At 38.2% G+C, this 16452-nt stretch overlaps 1 protein-coding gene across 12 annotated transcripts in view; it reads left to right on the forward strand.

Annotated features, from left to right (window-relative positions):
* Nucleotides 1-3403: 3403 nt before the first annotated feature.
* WDR41 (WD repeat domain 41) overlaps nt 3404-16452 on the forward strand; it is an 89160-nt gene continuing 76111 nt past the window's right edge. For 4 of the 12 annotated variants that reach the window (XM_064438760.1, XM_064438761.1, XM_064438764.1 and 1 more), the window contains exons 1-8: nt 3406-3608; nt 7526-7641; nt 11284-11332; nt 12156-12287; nt 12648-12710; nt 13209-13320; nt 15037-15099; nt 16319-16429. In XM_064438760.1, the coding sequence (XP_064294830.1) occupies nt 3558-3608; nt 7526-7641; nt 11284-11332; nt 12156-12287; nt 12648-12710; nt 13209-13320; nt 15037-15099; nt 16319-16429 (697 nt within the window). In that variant the 5' untranslated portion in view covers nt 3406-3557. The other 8 variants (XM_064438752.1, XM_064438762.1, XM_064438756.1 and 5 more) reach the window with 7 other exon arrangements.

Below are 16452 nucleotides of genomic sequence, written 5' to 3' on the forward strand. Positions count from 1 at the left end.
ATCCTTGCAGGCACTTTTCAAATGGTATATTTATTAGTCATAAGGGAAAATACTGTCTGGATTAGGCATAGACTTTGAAACTGAATCACAGCTAACTATATCTCAAAGGTATATAGCCTGATTTAGAGAAGTCATCTTTAAAATAGCGTTTTCTAGTACCTTCTTTGTAAAAATCTCTCTAAATAATTATTAAAATAAGGTATTCTATACTGTTTACTTGTTGCTAGCTACTTTATTTGATGAATAAAATCTATAGAAAAATCTGAATGTGTGAGTTGAGGAAACTGTAATAGACTTCAGCAATTTGTAAACAGAGAAGCAATGTCAATGAATTAATCAGCTTTTCTCTCTCTTATATAAAATTAAATTTTTATGTACATATATGTTAGCTACACAGATCTATACCTGTGTGTTGTATGTGTGTGTATACAGACAGATACCTATGCATACATATATGCAAGTTCATGCAGCAAAAAAATTGGTCCGCTTGTTTAAGTGTCTTGATGCTTACAGTAAACTAAGGCATTCTGCAGTTCGCTGGTAGGACTGCAGATGACTCTGAGAAAAGCTTCTTATTGCTAATTACTATTTCAGGGATAACGTGAGGGGAAAACGAAAATGCCATATATGACTGTGACACAAAAGTGATAGTGTCTGGGGGAGAGTTACAAATGTTAAGCATCCAAACCCCAAATACTGCTGCACAGTATTTTCGCTATGCAAAGCTCATAGGAGCATTGATGTTATCAGTCTAACAAGGTGACTGCGAAATGACTGTTTCTGAAGACTTGGAATTTTTAGAGGTTTATGTTGGTGTATTTGGTTGGTCTAAAAGAACAAGCCAGGCAAGAGCTATACAATTAAAGTGACATATTGGAGAGCACAGAGAGTAAGAGTTAACCTAGTGACGATTTCTGTGCCCAATTGTAACAGCAGAGGCCAGGATCTCATCAGGACTAGTTAAAAGGGAAGCCACCATGCTAGAAGCTAGGAAGAGAAAGTATTCCTCCATTCAGCTACAAAGGCCCAGGGACAAGAAATGCCAAGTTTGTGGAGGAGACTGTCCTTTTGCAAGTGTACTCATAATATGTGCTGCAAATTTCCTGCAGTGACAGTTATCCTCAAACAAACCTACCATTTTGTTCAGAGCCTTAATGCAACCCTTTGCCAATGGCCAACAGTTGACAGTAACAAGCCATTACATTGCAGAAGACACTGCATCTTGGCCTGGCAACTGGAAGACTGTGGTGGATTGCACTCTTTACCTAGACATCACAACAAACATAGCACCTGTACAAACTATGCTGGGAAATAGAGAAGTTGTTTCTGCTTCCATGAAGTGTACAATACATTAGATGTTTGGAATAACAACAACAACAAAAACAACTGGGTTTTTTTTAAAATACAAGATTTCAGTATTTAAGATTCTTCTTTAAAGAAGTATACAGAAATTCACACAACATACAAAGGTAGGGAAATGGAAAATGGAGTAAAAGAGCCAGAAGCAGACTTCATTGTTAGTTTAAAGAAGGAATTCAAAGATGCTCAGAAGCAGAATTCTGAACTGAGGTCTAATTAGCAAGACAAAAGGCACACTCCTGAAGTGCATCAAAGCCATGCAAGGCTCCACATACACCATGCAGGGACCTGCTGAATTTTTAGCTCCTGTTTTGGAGAATCCATTCCAGCACAGTCTTACAAAGACAGTACACCACCTACAGCCTTTCAGACACTGCCATGAGTTCAAAACTCTAGTTATCTACAAAGATGCTGTTCAGTGTAGTACTGCAGTGCATTTTTTCTATCCTGTCTCTTCCAGATGTGTCAATTGTGCTACAGCAGCACAGGTTAAAGTAAGTAGGTATGGCAGGAAAGGAGAGGTAAAGTTGCAGAGTGTATTTTCCTCACTGCATTAAAGAAGAAAGAAGATCCTTACTCACGTTGCTATGTTGAGTAAGCAACATTCCCTGTCCCCACATCTGGTGTAGTAAGTGCTGTCTCCTCTCTTTTTCATTTTTGCAGGGGATATTAACTATGGATACTGTATCTGAGGATTACAGGTCATACAACTGTAAGTAGTGTTACACTGTGCAGTACTTCCTTCCAATAAATGAGATGCAATGACACCAGTGAACGCTTGCCAGTTTGGAGAAGATACCATATTATTTAAGCAGACTGCCGAAGAGCAGATTGGTGATAACAAAATATTACCATGGAAACTCTAGCAGATGTAGCTACATGCACAAAGTAATCCCACTGGCTGTGCCCTTAGTCTTCAGGAACAGCACCTCTGAGCTGGGAATCTAGCACAGCTGAACTGAAATGGAAAAGTAGGAGTATGCTAAAATAGAAGTAAACAACTCCTACTTTAAAACTGGTTTATGGTTGTCATCAACTTTAGCTTGCTGAGAAGCTGTAAGAATTCACAGAAGTTAATAAATGGCAATATTCAGGTTGCACACCACCAATATTTGTCGAACTTATGTCAATACAGCAGCATTCATCCTAGACCTAGGATGCATCCCATACTTTCCACACACAGTTTGATACTACTAGAAGTTCAGGTTTTAGCAAACCACCATTATCTCCTGCTCTGGGTGTGTGAGAAGTCTCAGGTATGCCTCACAATACCATATGGTGTTGATTACTTGAAACATGGTGGGTGAAAGGGCAATAGGACAAGTGAAATATGTAGATTCTCATGTATAGAGCAGTGCCTGTTGGACAGGTTTACACACATTAGGGGTTTCTTTGTTACCTGTGCCTGCTCAGGAATGGGGTTTGTGTGGCCTTTTGGGTTGGGTTTTGTAATCTTGCTCCATGTGCACTTAGAATTCAAAAAGGCTGCCAAGATCATTGCATTAAGGTCAGAGGAGGAGCTGGACTGAGAATTACTTGAGGCTGCTGTTTAGCCTGATGGTGCAGCCACAATTTGAAGATGGTGTATTTGTACAGTATTTGTTACTCCATCCAGACAAGGGCATCACAGGCGTAAAGGAGGTTCAGTGAAGGATGATGAAAACAGTCACAACCAAGAGAAATCTGTTATAGACAGAAAATTTTGGTTGTTTACTTCAGGAACCACGTAAGATGGTCACAATAAAACGGTAAGTATTCTTTCGTTTGTAGCATAAATTTCCTCTGAAATTGGGAAACAGCAAATAAAAAGCTAGTAAGCGTTTTATCTGTGCAATGTGCGGAATTAACATCAATTAATAACACGGAATTAGTTGGAAGTTGATCTGCAGAACCCGCCCACATGCTGACCCGGCCCAGCCGGGAACTCCCGCCGCCGCCTCGCGCTTCCCGCCTCCCCGCCGCCCCCTCGCAGCGCCACCCGGCGGCGGCACGGCACACACTCGGCGATCGATTGCTCAGGCCCCTCTCGGCCCGGCCCCGCCCGCTGGAGGGCCGCTCTCCGCGAGGAGCTCGATTACGAAGGCCTTTCCCTCAGCGGGAGCTTCTGTCCCGCCGTCCCGCCGGGCGCAGCAGCCGGGGAGGGGCGGCCGTTCTGCCGCAGCCACCCGTCCGTGGCGGGGACGCAGGTACCGCTCCCGATGCTGCGGTGGCTGATCGGCGGTGGCCGGGAGCCGCAGGGCCTGGCAGAGGTAAGGCAAGGCGGCAGGCGGGCGTGGCGGAGGAGGAGGGCAGAGCGGCTCGCCGCGGGAGGCGGGGCCGGCAGGCGCGTTAGGGCTGTTGGCGGGGGGGTGGGGACCCCTGTCCCCTCAGCCGCCGGCCGGGGCGGGGTGGGGCGAGGGGGCTGCCTGGTGGGGACAGCCGCCCTCCCGCAGCGCGGCGTCGTCGTCCGTGGGGAGCTTTAGTGGAGCGCTGTGAGCAAGGGGCGTTGGGCGGTGGGCTCTCAGGCGGGCCGGGCCTGCTGTCCTCGTGCAGCGCGGCTGGGCCCTGCGCGGGCGCTGCGGGACGAGAGGCCGGCAGGGATAGCTCGCAGCCCGAGGGCCTTCACGGCTGTTGGAAAGGGATGCAAGTTGCGTTGAAGAGAAAAAGGGGAGGGGGGAAAACACAAAAGCAAACAGCAAAACCCCCAAGCTGAGCTTCTCTAGCAGCTGAAGGGCTTGGGAACCGTCCCTGTCAGGCGCATCGCGGCTTCCTTCCTCCTGCTCAACGCGTCCTGGGCAAGCGGGGGTTATGTTATATAGCTTGCAAGCCTATGGAGTCCTGCCTTCGGGGCTCCCCGGTCGATAATGTAAGTTGCAGGCAGTAGCTTACTAGTTATGTGGCCTAGTTGTAGTTTGTACTAGTCTTCCAGCATTTCTTCTCAGTTTCTCATCCATAAGATAAACTAGGCCTATGTAGTGTACTGAACACCGACATCCTTCCTGTTCCCTTACACGGGAAAAGAGTTTTGCTGGATTTGAGGGAGAGATTATTGGGGTTTTCTTGTCCTTAAGATTCTGCTGAAGTTCTTAGCCTGGACATCACAAAACTTAATTAACACTATTACTGGGCTCCCAACACGCAGTGCTTTTGGAATTTAGACAAATATGAGGAAGGAATTATTTTTCAGCTGCTGTACCTGAGCAAGCCATGACAGTATCATGGTTCATTTAAAATACTGGTAGTTATTTTGGTGGAAATTTGAGTCTGTACCAATTTGGAATGACGATGTCTGGGAATGCGTCTGACCTCTGTCATCAGCCAAAACCATGGTTGCATTGCAGTCATATTTAGTAGGTTTGTGTGCAGTTTTTAAAAGGAGGATGGGAAATACACAACAGCTTTCTAAGATGTGCTAGAAAACTATGTTCGTGTGTGCCCGTCTCCATGATTTCATAAAGCATGAGCATGAGTCAAGGTGTGGTCCAGTTCTTCCATTCTTCCATTTGTAGATTGGTTAAACCCAATCCACAGGACTTCTGTTCCCATTGCTGCCACTGGTTTGCTGAATCATGGTGATAATTTTGCTCCTCTGTGGAAAAACTGAATAACAAATACAGATAAGGGTTAGTCCCTAAACTCTTTTTGTTCTTTCTTCCTGCATAATGTAATGTTGCTTAATGTAAAGATCATCTTCATAACCATTAATTCCCTCCTTAAATTGATAAGGAAGTCCATAGCGGGGTGTGGGCTATGGACATACTGTGTTTGTTTCATGTGCTGTGGCTTCAGGCAGTCACAAAAAGGACAGATGCGTTAGAGTGACAGTGCACTGGTGAAAAGAGAAAGCCTCTGGCAAAGCTGTCCTAAATTCATGTAATGTAAATTTCTCCTTACCCATTTCTTTCTTTTTTTTTTTTTTTTTTACTATGGAATTGAAAATTATTTGATTATTTGGGCTTAAGCTCCTGTATCTCTTCAGTTGATGGCCATGGTGTACATGTTAAGCAGGGTGGCTCTGGTAATGGGAGCAGTCTGACTGCAGTAGCATCACGGTCCATATAAGCTAATGTGTCATGCTCCATGATACATACTTAAGTGTGCCTGTGTACTCTTGTATACATATTTTTGGTGAATTTCTTTTGAAAATCTCACTTTTAAATGCTTCAGATCACAGGGGTTGTAGGAAGTTCTGATGCTGAGGTGAACGTTGTGGGGTTTTTTACTGATTATTGGGGTGATGCTTACAGGTCCTTCATAAAAACATGCAAGTTGGGAATGGTTTCCATTAGCATCTGCGTCTAGCATTATCTTCTCAAAATTTGGTGTTGCTACAAGAGAGTTCAATTAATAGTTCATATGACAAATAGATTTCTTCAGACAAAGAATGCACATGTAACCCAGCACTTCAGTAAATACTAATGAATATCTGAATAGAGCATAGCTTGTTGTACGACAGTACTGGGGGAAAGCTGTTATTTTGTTGTTACCTATAGCCCTTCATCAGCACTGTACCTTTCAATATGCACAGGCATTCTTAGAATTAAGAAAAAATAACATGAGACGCATTGTTCAAAAGACGTAACAGTGTCTTGTACTCTCTAGGAAGCAATAACAGAATGTAGAATTGGGTCATTAATGTTATAAATTCTGACTTTCTGAAAGTGGTGTTAATAATTGTTCTGGGAATGAATGTTTCTATTAGTAAATAAAAACGGATTTTTTCTTACTACAGTATCGCAGTAATCACCATACAGCAAAGTATGGTGAGATCTGCTTAGGATTCTTAGAACTCTCAATTTTTTTTTAAAGAAATATTTGGATTATCTTTTGGCACCTGAACTCCAAGATTCCATATTTGTCTAACTTTTCTTCATAACCATGCAGATGCTACTTGCAATATTTTAAATGGGAGTTGCTCTTCTCACATAATTGCATAAAATGAGGAACAGTTCCTTCATGAAATGCATCAGGTAGCACAAAACCAAGACAGAATCACAAGAACTAGCATTTTGACAACCTCTTATTTTTAAAAATAAACACAGATTTCTTTCCCTATTTATTAACTGTGTCATTCTTAAAGTCTGAAGAATAGTGTCATAGTTCCAATACAGAAGTAATAGAAAATAAATCATTATTCCAGCAAGAAAATGTTGATGTTTCTGAGGACAATGCTTATCTTTCATGTAGGGTTACCTGTCATGTATGCTGCATGTTGTACAGTGTTCAGTAATTACTGTTTTACTAGGTCCTGTTGAAGCCTTCAAAGAAGAGACAGTCCTGGAAGTAAGAAAATGTTGACTGTTGTGTAAAATAAATCTAGAAAGAGGAGAGTGCTGTCAGTGAGTTACTACTGAGCTATTTAGACTTTTTTTTTTTTTAAGTAATGTCTAAGAGCCAGTTATTCCAGAATGTGGAAGATCTTAACCACAAAAAAGTTGTCTTCTATTGAAACAAACTGATGACTGAGGTTAGCAGAACTATTGTGTCTTGAAACTGCAGTCCTATGCAATATTTTATTGACCCTGCCTGGTGATCGGCTTGCTTTGAGTGATTGATTGTTCTTTTAATTAATAGTTTAGTTGGGGGTAATTGCAGATGCTGTTCTATAGAATGATTAATCATTATTTATGGTTTTTTAAGTGGTTTGTTTTGGTATTTTGTGAGCAGAGTCCCAGCAGATGATTTATGTATTATGTAACAGAACCGCATTTATTCTTATTTATTTTAAATATGTCATCTTTATATAGGATTTTAAAATTGAATGGTAGATGAGAGATATGAGAAGTTCACAGACCTCTTGGAAGAGGTACAATCTAATGAAAGAAATGAATGTGTAGTGAATGGAGTCATGAAGCTGGCTCCACATCACAGCTCATGACTAAACTGGGTTTTCATCTTCGTGTGTCAGTGATTAAAGCAGTACCAAATGTTTTTGTTAACAGAAAATGCTATATTATAATTTAAAAAACATGCTTTAGAAAGAAAAATATTTACTTGAAGTAATAAGAAATGCTCTTTTGCAATGATTTTCATTAGGGCAAAATGATATTTCAGAAACTTAATTTAACTTCAGATATAACTATGTTCACACATTAGTCTATATGTAGGTTGTTAGACACTGCAAAGACCTGATGAAAATAATTTTGTTGGTACAAAATAAATTTTATTCCTTTTTTATGAATTTTAGAAATCATCTGTACAGACAATTGGTGAAGAGCAAATACAGAATCCTTACACGGAGCTCCTTGTATTGAAAGGTCATCAAGATATAGTACGATTTCTAGTGCAAATAGATGATCACAGGTATGAAATTGCATTTCAAATTGTTTCACAACATCCTTGGCAATAATTCAGAGAAAATGTAGTAGTATTTTTAATCCAGTCTTTTTATTTTTGGTGGGGAAGTGCAGAAAAATACTGGAGTTAAAAAAGGCAAGGGATGAACACTCCCTTTTCTTGGTATGTTACTACCCCTTTTGGCTTCTCTTGTAAGTTATACTTTCCTGAGAAAATGGTGATGGAGTTATGTTTCTTGGTACAAATTAATTTGTTTGAAAGAAGTACCTTCAGCTATTACAGGTCTTCTCTTTCAGGCACTTCCTGCGTTGAACATTCCCTTGTGTACATGCATGCACACAGTTTGTCCCAGGACAAGATGCAGTAGTGTCTGCTTCTGTTCTGAGTGGATGAATGTGTTTTATGTTTTTGAACTGAGGACAGCTGTCATTTCACCTTTTGGTTCTACAGAATAACGCAATAGACTCCTACAAATACACTGTAGCAATTGAACATGACATTCTCATCAAGATTGAATGTTGCTGTCCTTTCTTTCCATTTTTTTGTTACACTTCCTTCTGAGACTCTAGTGCTTAATTCACTTGAGATTTGGTTAATGCAACTTTTTCTTGAACTTCTCATATTCTGAAAATTTCACCACTTTATTCAGAATGACTACTTAGTAATATTCAACGTATGCCTAATCTTTACATTACATATCTCCTCCATTTTGATCTTGTTCAACTTGCTATACTTCTTCTTTGAAACCTGACAGTATTTCTCCCTTCCAATTTTTAGCTTTGTGGGCTATTTTCATATATGACTTGACAACCTTTAGCTGTTCTGTTCCTTGTAGCTATGTAGGTCCAACTTAATTGTGAACTCTGAGGACAGAGTTATCTGAAAACTGGAAAACTGATTATGAAGCAGAGATGAAGTCACTACATTTACTATTGTCACTTTGGAAGCGTGACTGAAAGAATGAATTGTGATAATTTCATGTTATGACCTGGCTTCTATCCTAGCTTTGTCTAAATTAACCTTGCATGTTCTCAAATTTAACTTAATCCTGCAAGAGAGGAAATATTTATCTGCCTTAAAAGTGAGGTTGTGAAGCCTTTAGTCAATAATAAGTGTAGTGACGCTTGGCTGATGTGGAGAATTGAATAGAAAGCCTTTAAAACTAAGAATGTAAGTAATAGGCAAGAGTCATTCTGTTAAGGAGCTGTGGTAATTTATATATTTTATGGATTAGGTACAGAAGGGGATTTCTAATATATTCATCAATACACAGAGTTAACATGGGTAAGAGTTTGGTTTATATCCTTGCAGTGTACAGCAGGTGTTCTGGGAAGGAAGGTTCTCTTCTTCCCCGTGCACATTGATTGGGCAGGTGGTCTCTTTCAAATTTGGAATGCCTGCAGAATCTTATTTTCTAGTAATTTTTTGTGTGTGTGTATATATGTATATAAATTTCAAAGAAGACTCCATGGAGAATTTTTAGTTTGTCAGTTTTCATTCTTTTAATGACATAAATATATATATTAGAAAAGATACATGCATTACCGTAAAATTTATTTTGCTATATTATAGTAATCCACCAGAAGATTCATATAAAAATAGAAGAATCTTGTGAGGTTTTTTTCAGTCCCTTTTTTTTCCCAGACAGACTACTAAAATAACCTTTCCTCAAAGTACATTTTTCCCAAAAGACCTACTCAATAACGGTAATTGTTCTTTATAGAAATACCAGAGTATTCTTAGATTGCACACTCCGTCTGATGCAGAGAATTCTTTTACCATTTTGGGCTTCATTGTATGGTAGCAGGTAAATCGTGGAAGCTAAACTAATGACAGTCAGTGTAAAACTGAAGTCTGGATGACCGCACTGAAGTATGTTATGAAATAGCATATGGATAAGGAGTAAGTTATATAGCTGGTTAATATTCTGAGAATTTGAAGAGTTTAATAGAGTTGCTTCACTGGACAGTAATTCTAAGGCTTTATGTATCAAGAATATGGTAGTTTCTGGATTGTTAAACAGCTGATAATATTTTTTACTTGATTCTTTTCAGTAAAATTAGTATTGTTACTCAGCTTCTAAAATGTTTTTATTTAGTTTCTGCAGCTATTCCATTGTGTGCTTTTTGTCAACTATTGTAAGCCAAGTTTCACGCTTCAGATCTTTAGATAATATCATCTTACTGAGAATTTTGCAGAGGGATTTTCTTGTTTTCTCAGTGGCTCAGCTAAAACCAGTGAGTGGAAAATTTTCTCAGATTGGTTTTTGAAGATACTAAATAAATCCTGTATAAATGTAACAGAAGGCTGGATTTTTTCTTCTCTCTTGTACTTTTTGAACATGAAGTAAGGGTCATATTGATTGGAAGATCACTAAAGAAGGCTAAGCCTCAGCAAGAGTCTTCCAAAAAATGGACTGAGATAAAATTGCATGTAATACTCTAGCATTTGACACATTAAACTAAACAGAGTTCATAACACATTTTAAGAACAGCTTTTTTTTATTGCTCATTTGACCATTCCTTGCTCCTCCAGGAAACAGACAAGGTTATAGGTGATGGTTATCATGACTGGAAAAGAATTAGGTGACCCTTGAATCTCTGCATGGGTGAACAGAATGTAACTGTAGGATAACTGACTCTATAATATACCTTTATATTTAAACAGAAGTCCTGGTTAGAAGATGAGGAGGAAAATACACAAAACAGCACTCTGTTGAATTTCTGTGTTGATGAATTACAGTCATGCCTTCTTTCAAACACCAGTTTTCTTCTGAGAATTTTGTTCAAGTGCCACACAGCTCCAGTATTACTCAAGAATGGAATGGAATTTAAAGGGTTATTGCTGAATTTTGAGAGTCTTACTATTTTAAGTTTTTGATGTCCTGACAAAACAAGGTATAATAGAGCTAAAAGGCAAATAAAGATAAGTTAATGTTATCAAAGGTGTGCATGGAGGATAGCTGGAATCTGTGCTCCAGCTACAGTGTATCTGTGATGGTGATTAAGGTGCAAATGTAGGCAGATGGTTAGATGCTAACTCTAGCCTAGGGAAAAATACTGAATTTAGCTCGCACTTTGTTAATGTGAGATGAACAAGCTAATATGAACCTGTTTTTTCCTCATATGGTATGCCTTCCAGCTGGATTTTTAGCAGAAGTCAAATTTAGCACCTTCAATGCACTCACTTTGGGGGTTCTTTTAAGCCACAGTTTAAAGTATCGTGATAATTACTGGGCTCCTCTACTCCTGGTCTGAGCTCAGATGAGGGGTTTGTAACTTGTTAGATGTCTTGCAGTCAGTTGGCTCTGACTAATAGTGTTTGGTTTTAGAGTTTGCTGTTATTTGATGTGTAAGATCTCATATTTTTTAAAATAAGAGAGTTGGTTATGTAGTGTGGGATTCTATTTAAATACTATGTATTGGAATTCTTAAGCCTTGTTCTTATATTAAGTATATGTTGATAAACACCTATTTAAAAATACTGACTTCAGTTTACAAACTGTAATTGGGATTTACAAATACATGTTTATTCTTTAAAGCCAGTCTGATATATCTTGTAAATATTTTTCTTGCATAACTGTTTACAGCTTTTTCCATTACGTTATGCTATATTGAAGTTTTCACAGCTTTTTTTTTATTATTTCAGGTTTGCATCTGCAGGAGATGATGGAATTGTATTTCTGTGGAATGCTCAGGTTAGCTCTTTTTTTGGGGTAGCTTGTGTGCCCTGGAGAGGGGAGAAGTTGAGGAGAGGAGTCAGAAATGTCTGGTAGCAAAAAAGCAGAATAAAAAAGAATTGCTGCAGAGCTACTCTTTGAAAAAAAAAAAAAAAAAAAAAGTAGAAGGAGTCTCAAATCTTAGTTTGCAAAGAAGAGCTAGGAACGTAGAAGTTGTGTGAACCCAAGAGAGCAGTAAGTTTTAAAGGTTAGACTGTTTTGGGAAGACATAGTGATTTTAGAGAGATTTGAGATGAAATGGTGTGAAAAGCAGAAATGTGTATGAACTTGTGGCTTTAATTCTTCTTTTAAAATATGTTTGTTGTTTACTGTAAACACGGAAATGCTGAGTAGTAATTCAGCAAATACCTAGCAAGGTCCCAATCCTGCCAAGATTTTTATATATATATAAATCTGAATTGCTGTAGTATCCATTAAAAAGGGTGTATGGCCAACATATGCATTAGAATGAAATGAGTTTAATACAGAACTTAGTTCTTATGTGCTGTTAGAGGGTTTTTCTCTTAGAGTAATTTTTATTATTTACTACTCCTATGTTATTTAATATTTATATTAAGTATTACTGAATATTATTAGTTATTAGAGAAGTAATATTTAATTCTGGGTAAGATCTTGAACAGTGTTGAAGGTAGTAGGAAGTAAATCTATAAATTACTTTAGAAAGGGAGATTTTAGACACTTAGAAATTCTTGCTTTCAAAAGTCATTTCATACTTATGTCATACGCTACGCTAGGCATTTTCCAAATTTTACCCTTAGTTTTCCATGTTTTTATTTTTCAGACAGGAGAAAAACTATTTGAGCTTCATGGACACACACACAAAATTACAGCTATAGCATCATTTTCTTCGTCAGATGTTTCCGAAGAAAAAGGCCATTTGCTTTTAACAGCATCAGCTGATAGAACAGTTATTGTATCCTTAGATCTGGAGAGGATTCAAATTTCTATGGGCTTTTTGTTGATTTTTACTTTTGAAGGTAGCATTGAGTCAGGCTGCAGGTTGTTTAAATTTATTGGCTGGTAATATCCAGTAGGTATAACTGGATTACACTAGGATTTTACTAGTTTATTTCTCACAGGTAGATCAGTCCTTGCTACAAAAATGAATCCATAACAGATATTTATTAATATGTCATTTTGGTCAAATATTGAAAAGATAATCAGGGTTTAGAAGACTGAGTCTCTGCATGCCTATTTCCCCATGTGTTGCAAACCCAGCAGTTATATGTATAACACATAAAAACCTTTCAGTTTCCTTAATGAATAAAGTCAGGTTTGGGACTGCACTAGTGGCACACAGTTTCAGAAAATGTCATGTTTCCATTCAACTGTAAAGGTAAGCTGAAGAAAGCCTAGGTATGTCCGTTATGTTGTATACAAGAATCTGTTATGTATGGCTTGTGGGCCATATGGGCACGTGTGTTAAAATGAACAGCAGTGTTTGGTTTAAGAACAGGTACATAGTGAGTGCCTGAGAAGTGGGCACAATTCTCAATTTTATTTGGAACTCTTAGTACCTCAGTTTTCTTTTTGAACAAAGGTCATTTTATAGCTTGGTTTTGTTACCGTGTTGGAAAAGGCAACCTACAGTCAAACTAGTTCTTGATTATTAATAGTAATAGAAAGAAATAACTCAAAAATCAATTTTTGCATTGTTGATGGAAAATTGTGACTTATACTATGTAACTAAATCTGTATTTCTTGGGAAAGTGACACCTTAATACTGTATTTCATAGTACTTACAGCTTTATCTAGCTAAAGCTTATGATCCTTTCACTGAGAAATTCCCTGTAGAACTTTTGCAGGGGACATATATCTGATTTTTGTTCTGCAGTGTTTGACAGTTCTTCAAAGACTGAATGTATGGTTGTCTGGAGGGAGTGATCTATGTGTTTGGAACCGAAAATTAGATCTCTTGTGTAAGACCAGTCATCTTACTGATGCAGGTAAAAATGTAAATGACTCATTATAGCTGTTAAAGTGCAAGTAGAATGGATCTGTATAATGATGCAAAACCAACTTGGCAAATTCTCTTTAATTCTAATGATAACATTATTTATTAGAGACACTCTCTATTTTTTTAAATGTCAGACTTAATCGTTTTAGAATTAAGACTGCTTTTAATCTCCCGTGCTGTGTGAATTTTAGAATATGTCAAATCTCAGTAACTGTACATGAGTTTGGACTTACAGGGCTAGATCTGGGATGCTGATTTATACGTGTTTGCGGTAATGTGGACCAGACCCTCTGGTTGGCTTTCCCTGTGAATGAGCAGTTTTATTATTCCTAAGTAAAGCTTTGTAGTAGTAGAGCAGTAAAGATTTCCTTTTATTATTGAGAATCAGTACTTTTGATGTAGAAAATGCAGGTTTTCATAGAAATACAGTAAATGTAATCATATCTCAGTGTCACTTGTGCTTTTCTATTAGAAAGCTTACGTATTATCTGTCCATGCAAAGAAAATTGTTGCGTATTATTGCCATACTTTACAAAGATACCTATGAAGCTGTGAATCAAATTCAAAGTTGGAACCAATATTTTCTTTATTTTTGTCGTAGAATGGAGCAGTGGTAGGAAAAGCCTTCTGAATCTTGGAGGATATTAACACTTCTTTTGGTTCAATATGAAATATCATGCCAAATACCAGTTGGAATTGGTGGTGTAGTGCTTAGTGTGAGGTGCTATTGAATCTTTTGTACAAGGGATCAACAGGATGTGCAGCATGGACCCTCTATTCCCTTGTAATCTCATGCTTCCTTTGTGGGGAAAGAGGCCCATTGCTTATTCTTTGGGGAATTTTCCTTTAATGGTGTGGCAGCACAGACTGGGGGAATTCTGTGCAGGATGAAGGCAGAGTAACAGCAAGTGGCACATTTTATCTTATGCCTATTCTTCAGCTGGCTCTGCACAATATTTTAGTATCATGCATACTGTGGTGTGTCAGTATCTAATAACTTTGGTACTGCATGTGTTTAGAGTCTCAACAATTACCACAGTGCCCTTAATATTGTCCAGCATTAGGACATAAACATCCTAACTCGATTTAAATAAAAAGATTATTGATTTTCAGTTCATCTCAAGTTTGATGTTCAGAATTCTGCTGGTTTTGGGACCAAACCTCCTGACTCTACCTCCACCTGAGGTATATCTCACTTCCAATGCCATTCAGCTTTCACTTCAGGCAACACGCTTTTATTTTGCTAAAAACTTTTAGTGGGAGGAAGATTATGGAGAACTTCATTAATAAGGAATTATTGCTCTCTGTAATTATCTAAAAGGAGGTTGTAGTGAGGTGGGTGTTGGTCACTTCTCCTAAGTTACTAATGATGGGACTAGAGGAAATGGCCTCAAGCTGCGTCAGGGGAAGTTTAGTTTCGATATTAGGAAAAATGTCTTTACTGAAGGAGTGGTCAGGCACTGAAACAGGCTGCCCAGAGAGGTGGTGGAGTCACTGTCCTTGGAGGCATTCAAAAAATGTGTAGATGTGGCACTTCAGGGCATGGTTTAGGAGGCATGGTGGTGTTGGGTTGATGGTTGGACTTGATGATCTTAGAGGTCCTTTCCAACCTTAATGATTCTATGAGTCTTATTAACAGTTTTCTGTGTTTGCTTGTGGCCAATGAACATCCTTTTCTCCTTTATCTCCTGTATTTTTTTCAAAGGTATCAGTGCTTTGGTTGAATTGCCTAAAAATTGTGTTGTGGCAGCTGTTGGCAAAGAGCTAAGTGAGTATGTTGCATTTCTATTAATGTTCATATTCCTCTGTAACAGCTGCTTATCAAAGAGATGTGTAAAAAGCACGCTGCTGGAATTGTATAGGAGAAGTAAATGGTATTATGGTCTGATTAGCAGCCTTCTTCCTTTTTCCCTTATTTGACAAAGAGGCAGACAATACTAATTTCATTCAGGAATTTTGTTGAGATCTGCATGACAAAACTTTTCTTTAGTCTTTGTTATTACTGTTATTGCCACCTGTCCCGATCTGATTGTGGCATTTGGACATTTGTCCTTCTGGAGAAGGTCTGGAACTCATTATCTGAACTGTCAGATAGTAGGCTTCTCTAGAGCCTTATCCCAAGATCAGCAGTATGATATACTGTTGATCTCATTAGACTGTCCAAAGCTGTAATGAGACAATGTGGTGGTTTCTGTTGCTCACTTGGAGACAGGGTTTTCTATGCATGCAAACTGTAAATCGTGGGCTAGCTCTTGGTGGAGAGTCTTTTAAATAAGTGTGTTTTATAAAATTACTGAAATTTCAAAACATCTAAGAAAATCCAGGAGAAAAAGCAGAGCACTGAATCAGCAAAACCCAAACTTTGCTCAATATGATTAAACACTTCGCTGAAGAATAACAATCTTATGTTCTGATCAAATAATCAGGAGCAAATTAAAAATAGTCGTCTTGTGTTTAGACATCGGTATACAATGTAAACTTCCATCTGAACTTCTCACAGTTCTTTTGTAGTGCCCTTTAGACATTATAACAGAAATTCCAAGACTGGTTAAAATAAAGTCTTAATTCCTGGTGATCTTGATTGCCTTACTAGAGAATATTATATCCTTTTGAGCAATCATTTTCAGTCAGATGAACCTTAAGGAAGATATTTCATTTTTAGTTTACTTATCCATGAAGATGTGTAATACTTCTTACTTCTGCTTTCTGCAACTACTGATGTTGACAGATTCTCTGAAGTTCAGAGTTACTAAGCTGAAATATTTTATCCTAGAGTTGCTGCAGTAAGAGGCCTTAATAATAACACCACTGAAATAATATATCTTTTTTTTTGGTGTTAGGCATGGTCATAAGTGTCTTTGCACATTTTGTACTGTCTCACAATATGTTTGAGTTTATGTCTTTCTGAAAACCATGTTTTATTTAAGCATAGCTACATTTTATTCTGAATGATAAAGTTTATTTAGACAACTTCTCTCTCTCTGAAGTAATTTTTAGGCTGATTGCTTCTAATGATGGGTCTGAAGGTTGGAATATCCTTGAAGTAAAGCGCCTCATTGACCATCAGGATAACATTTTGTCATTAGTCAGTGTCAATGGTAAGAGTTTTTTATGTTACTAG

The sequence above is a fragment of the Phalacrocorax carbo genome, chromosome Z (assembly GCF_963921805.1).
Source record: "Phalacrocorax carbo chromosome Z, bPhaCar2.1, whole genome shotgun sequence".
NCBI lineage: Eukaryota > Metazoa > Chordata > Aves > Suliformes > Phalacrocoracidae > Phalacrocorax > Phalacrocorax carbo.